The 5,834-nt window shown below is 52.2% G+C and overlaps 1 protein-coding gene across 1 annotated transcript; it reads left to right on the forward strand.

The window, feature by feature from the left end:
* The first annotated feature begins 455 nt into the window (after positions 1-455).
* LOC143987679 (uncharacterized) lies at positions 456-2,427 on the forward strand. Its single transcript, XM_077486586.1, has 2 exons — positions 456-1,019; positions 1,626-2,427. The coding sequence occupies exons 1-2, from the start codon at positions 456-458 to the stop codon at positions 2,367-2,369; spliced, it is 1,308 nt and encodes a 435-aa protein (XP_077342712.1). The 3' UTR covers positions 2,370-2,427.
* Positions 2,428-5,834: the final 3,407 nt, after the last annotated feature.

The following is a 5,834-nucleotide window of genomic DNA, read 5'->3' on the forward strand; positions in this document are numbered from 1 at the left end:
GGGTTTCGGATCCCGGCACTCCTCGGGATGGCCCCCCCGGTGTCCAAGAATTTGCGATCAGCGTTGCTTCATCCGGAGGTGGTTTCAGAGAAACTACGGAAGGAGGTGGCGCTGGGGTGGATTGCGGGCCCATTTGCTGACATGCCGTTGCCGGATTTGGTGGTGTCGCCTTTAGGGGTGGTTCCCAAGAAGGAACCGGGTAAGTATCGTTTGATACATCACCTGTCCTATCCCAAAGGGGGTTCGGTAAACGACGCCATCGACCCCCGGCTTAGCGCAGTGTCATACACGTCCTTCGATGCTGCGGTGTTCTGGGTTCGGCGTTATGGCCGGGGGGCTTTGATGGCGAAAACTGACATCGAGGCGGCCTTTCGATTGCTTCCGGTGCACCCGAGAGTTTTCGACTGTTGGGCTGCCGTTGGCAGGACGAATACTATGTCGACCGGTGCTTGCCCATGGGATGCTCCATCTCGTGCGCTCTGTTTGAGCGGTTCAGCTCCTTCGTGGAATGGGTGGTCAGGGACGTCGCGGGAGTTAATTCGGCCATACACTACCTGGATGACTTCCTGTGCGTAGGGCCGGCTTCGTCGGCGCTGTGTGCGGTGCTGTTGACGACGCTGGAATGGGTGGCCGAGGTTTTTGGGATCCCGCTGGCCCCCGAGAAGACCGAACGGCCGACGACGGTGATCAGTTTTTTGGGCATTGTGCTGGATTCGGAGGCGATGGAGTGTCTGTTGCCAGAGGATAAGTTGGAGGCATTGAAGGGGGAGGTGCGTGGTTTGGTCGGCATGCGTAAAGTGCAGCTCAGGACTCTTCAGTCTGTGCTGGGTAAATTGAATTTCGCATGCCGGATCATACCCATGGGTAGGGTTTTCAGTCGGCGGTTGGCGGCCAGTACGGGGGGAGCAGTTTCCCCTAAACATTTTGTGCGGTTGTCCAGGGACCATCGTGCAGATCTGCAAGTTTGGCACGTGTTTCTAGACAGCTTCAACGGCAGGGCGTTGTGGATGGCGGGTCCGGTGAGCAATTTTGATTTGGAGCGGACGCTGCGGGGTCCATGGGGTTCGGGCCTTTTTTAAGGGTCGGTGGAGTGCGGGCCCCTGGCTCGACTCATGGAGGGCAGAGGGGCTGCTGAAGAACATGGTGCTGCTGGAACTCTTCCCGGTGGTGCTGGCGGTTGAGCTGTGGGGGGAGTGCCTCCGGGACCGGAAGGTTCGTTTCTATGGGGACAACCTGGGGGTGGTGCAGGTCATTAACCGGGTGTCCGCGTCCTCCCCGCCGGTGGTGCGGCTGCTGCGGCATTTGGTTTTGCGTTGTATGCAGTTGAATATTTTTATGCATGCGGTACACTTGCCCGGGGTGGAGAATGTGGTGGCTGACGCACTGTCTCGATTTCAGTGGGACAGGTTCCGGGAGCTGGCACCGTCGGCGGACGCTCAGGGGGTCCCCTGCCCAGAGGAGTTGTGGACGATTGCGTTGGAACGGCCTCTGGCTGGATCAAGCGGTCAGTGAGTGGGGGCACATGGTCAGCGTATGAGAAGACCTGGGAGGAATGGGAAGCTTTGGGGTTTCAGGTGGGGGCTGACGTGCGAGACCGGCGTTTGATGGTACTCTACTTTGTGTAGCGGAATTTGGAGGAAGGCTTATCGATTTCGCGGATGGGGAAAAAATTGGCTGGTTTGGCCTTTTGGTTCAAGCTGCGGGGGGAGGTGGATTACACAAAGGATTTCTGGGTGCGGCAAGTGATGAGGGGTTACCGGCGGGGCCGACAGGTAAAGGACACCAGGAGACCGGTGTCTTTTGACCTGTTGGGTAGGCTGTGCGATCGGTTGGGGCTGGTGTGTTTTTCGGTTTATGAGCGAATTTTGTTTAAAGCCGCGTTTGTGTTGGCATTTTTTGGCGCTTTTAGGATCGGCGAACTGGTCAGCCCTTCCAGGAAAGGGCAGGGGGGTTTGTTTTTTGAGGATGTGGTTTGTGGGGATGACCGGGTGTGCACGCGGATCCGTAGGTCAAAGACGGATCAGGGTGGCAAAGGGAAGAAAGTGGTGGTGTTCGCAATTCCGGGGAGCGGGCTCTGCCCGGTTCTGGTGTTGCGTGAATTCTTGTACGTTCGGCCGGCGTGTCCGGGCCCTTTGTTGGTACATGTTAATGGGGAGTTTGTTTCCCGGTTCCAGTTTGTCTGGGTTTTTAGGAAGTGCCTGAGGGCATTGGGTTTGGGAGGGGAAAAGTTTTCCTCTCATTCTTTTCGGATTGGGGCCGCAACGGAGGCGGCGAGGTGGGGTTTGGACGAGGCGGCGGTGAAACGGATTGGTCGTTGGGAGTCGCGGAGGTTCAAATCGTACGTGCGGCCGGAATTGGTGGGCGTTTAGCTGCAAGGGTTCGGTGGTGTTGGCATGGGTTCGTGTGACACATGTGTGGTTATTGTTATTTGGGTATGTGTTTTGGTTTCTTTCTTACAGGTGCTGCGCCAGGTTTGGTCTGGATTATGGGCCATTCTTACGTCTGCTGGGGTGCCAGGAGGGGTGATGTGCGACCAGAGGGCAGACAGCTAGGCATTTCCCGGCTAGAGGCGCTAGTAAAATGGTTTGGGTTTCCGGGCATGCTCTGGAGCAGGATGGTGCACGAGGTGCATCGTTTTGCGGGGTTCGATAGGGCCCCGGACGTTCTAGTTTTGCACGTGGGGGGCAATGATCTGGGCCTCCGCACTAAGCTGGACGTCACCAGGGACATTAAGTATGATCTCTTGCGCCTGCGAGCGGCCTTTCCGCAAATTATTATTGTATGGTCGGATATAGTGGCCAGGACTAAGTGGAGATTTGCGCGTTCGGTGGATAAGATCAACAAGGCCAGGAGGAAGGTGAACCAGGAGGTTAGCCGTTTTGTGATGCGTAATGGGGGGTTGGCTGTTCGACATTTGGAGCTGGAGGTGGACACGTGGCGGTACCTGAAGGATGATGGGGTACACCTCAATGCGGTTGGCATTGATTTGTGGACTCTAGGCTTACAGGACGGGATTGAGCGAGCTCTGAGGGTGTGGAGGTGCTCTCAAGGATAAGGTTTTATCCTTGATTGCGGTGGCGGGTGTTTTTTACAATCACTTTAATGGCCCCCACCAGTGTTAGGCTGGGTTCACACTTGCAATGCGGGAAATGCAGCGAATCCTGTGTGTTTGCAGCATCGCATTGCAATCGCACATCGTACATGCAATCTCCGGCGATGTCAATGTTAATGACACCCCAAAACAGATCGCAAAACACAGTGCGATTGCCAGAATGTGATTCAGATGCAGGGGAAAAAAAGGGTCCTGCACTATTTTGGTGTGGATGCGATGTGATTTCTGCCATACAAATTGTATGGCTGAAATTGCACCTCACAGACCTCGTATGTGATGTGAATAGGAATGCGGTGTGATTCCTTTGCGAATGACATGCAGTATCTGCATTGCACCAGTGTGAGCCTAGCCTAAGTGGTTTGTTTCATCCATGTAAATTGACACAATCTGCTGGAGAGTTTGTGCTGTGAAAAACATCAGACTTGCTGGCTGAATTACCAGATTAAAATAGAAGAAAGAAAGCTTATAAAAATAAAACAAATGCAACCATCACATCTAAGAACTGGTAAGCTGAAATATAATATACTGTATGTTAGATTTTGGATTTAAAGTGGAGGGCCAGTTATAAAAAAAAAAAAAAAAAAAAAAAAAAAAGTCAGCAGCTGCAAACACTGCAGCTGCTGACTTAATAAACACACTCACCTGTCCAGGGCGCCCGCGATGTCGGCCGCCCGAGGCCGACCCGTCCCTCGGCTCTCGGGTCCCGGCGCCGCCATCCCTTGTAAGGGAAACAGGCAGCGGAGCCTTATGGCTTCACTGCCCGTTTCCTACTGCGTATGCGCGAGTCCCGCAGCTACTGCGCATGCGCGAGTCCCGCAGCGCTTTCTGAATGGGACGCGCTGTGTTCTGGAACACACAGTTCCCAGAACACAGCGCGACTCATTACCCAGAAGACGCCGCGACGAAGACAGAAGACAGAAGATCTCCGCGGAGGAGGAAGAGGAAGATTAGGAGAAAGTGCCTAGCAACAGGCATTTCTGGTAAGTAAAAAAAAAAATTTTTTTTCATTTTTTTTTTTTTAGATTTTTTGTAATTTTTAACATTTTTTTGTTTTTCAGGGTGGCCCTCCCCTTTAATACCGCTTTAACGCCTTGGTGCCTGGCCGCACGCAGATGTGCAGCCTCTCTGCATCTGGTCCATGGTGCGAAGGGGGCTCATATTTGCTTGAATTGCAGTCTAAACAGCTGTGCCGATAGACTGTGCTCCCGACAAAGTTACCGAAAGCTATTTTCACATCACCTGACTGCTGTAACAGCCAATCACAGCATCATAAATCTTTTTAGGTTTAAAGTGGAGGTCAGGCTGTTTTTTTTTTTTGTTTTTTTTTAAAGGCAGCGACTACAAACACTGTAGCTGCTGACTTTTAATAAGGGCACTTACCTGTCCAGCGAGCCCACCATGTCGGCCCCTCGAGACCGATCCGTCCACCGGATCGGATGCCGGTGCTACCATCCTAATGAAGGGAAACAGGCTCTGGAGCCTTGCGGCTTCACTGCCTGTTTCCTACTGCTCATGTGCAAGTCGCACGGTGCTTTGTGAATGGACGTCGGTCTACTGGGACACACCCAGGTCCCAGAAGACATTGCGCCTCATCTCCCAGGAGACAACACGAGGGAGGACAAGAACTGGGGAGTAGGGAGTGGCAGATTAGGACGATCTGCCTAGCAACAGCCATTTCTGGTAAGTAAAAAAATTATTATTTTTTTAATGTATTTTAAGGAGCGTGTTTATGTATTTTTTTTTTTTAGGGTGGACCTCTGCTTTAAGCTCTATACATTGGCATGGCAAATTGAACAACATTTTTAGGACCTTTCAAACTTCATTTATTGACATTGTGATGACATCATTGAATGCTGTGGCGAGCGATTTTGAGAATTTTGTATGAACGTTCAAATGCAAATCTAACCATGTATAACCAGCTTTAATGGATTTTTTCTCATTAAAAACCCTTTCACACTGGGGCTACGGCCACGTTTAGCGATGCTTTACGGCTGTAAGCGGGGTGCTTTTAACTCCAAAAAAGGTGCATTTCAGACGCTTTGAAAGTGCTGCCCATTCATTCCATTGGGCAAGAGGAGCGATGTATACAGTGCCCCCAAACCGCCCCAAAGATGCTGCTTGCGGGATTTTTTCTAACGGCCCACAAGCGCATCGCCCGGGTGTGAAAGCACCCATTGCCATGAATGGGAGTCAGTTTTTAAGCACTTTACAGGCACTATTTCTAGCGCTAAAATGCCTGAAAACTGCCTTGGTGTGAAAGGGGTCTAATTTGCTGAGTGGAGATGGAGAATATACTACCTGATAACCAGTGTTGGTCATCTTACTTTAAAAAAAGTAATTAGTTAAGTTACAAATTACTTCTCCCAAAAAGTAATTGCGTTAGTAATTCGGTTACTACATTGAAAAAGTAATTAGTTAATCAGCAAAGTAACTGTGACGGGGTGGCAGCGGGGGTACTTGAGGGGTGGCAGCGGTGGTACTTGAGGGGGTGGCAGCGGTGGTACTTGAGAGGGTGGCAGCGGTGGTACTTGAGGGGGGTGGCAGGCAGCGGTGGTACTTGAGGGGTGGCAGCGGTGGTACTTGGGGGGGGGGGGTGGCAGTAGTGGTGGTGTACTTGGGGGGGGGTGGCAGTGGTGGTGGTGTACAGTACTTGGGGGGGGGGGTGGCAGCGGTGATGTACTCGAGGGGGGTGGCAGGCAGCGGTGGTACTTTTGGGGGGTGG

Source organism: Lithobates pipiens, unplaced genomic scaffold, assembly GCF_037356315.1.
Source record: "Lithobates pipiens isolate NorthernLeopardFrog02 unplaced genomic scaffold, aLitPip1_a1.2 Scaffold_1, whole genome shotgun sequence".
Classification (NCBI taxonomy): Eukaryota; Metazoa; Chordata; class Amphibia; order Anura; family Ranidae; genus Lithobates; species Lithobates pipiens.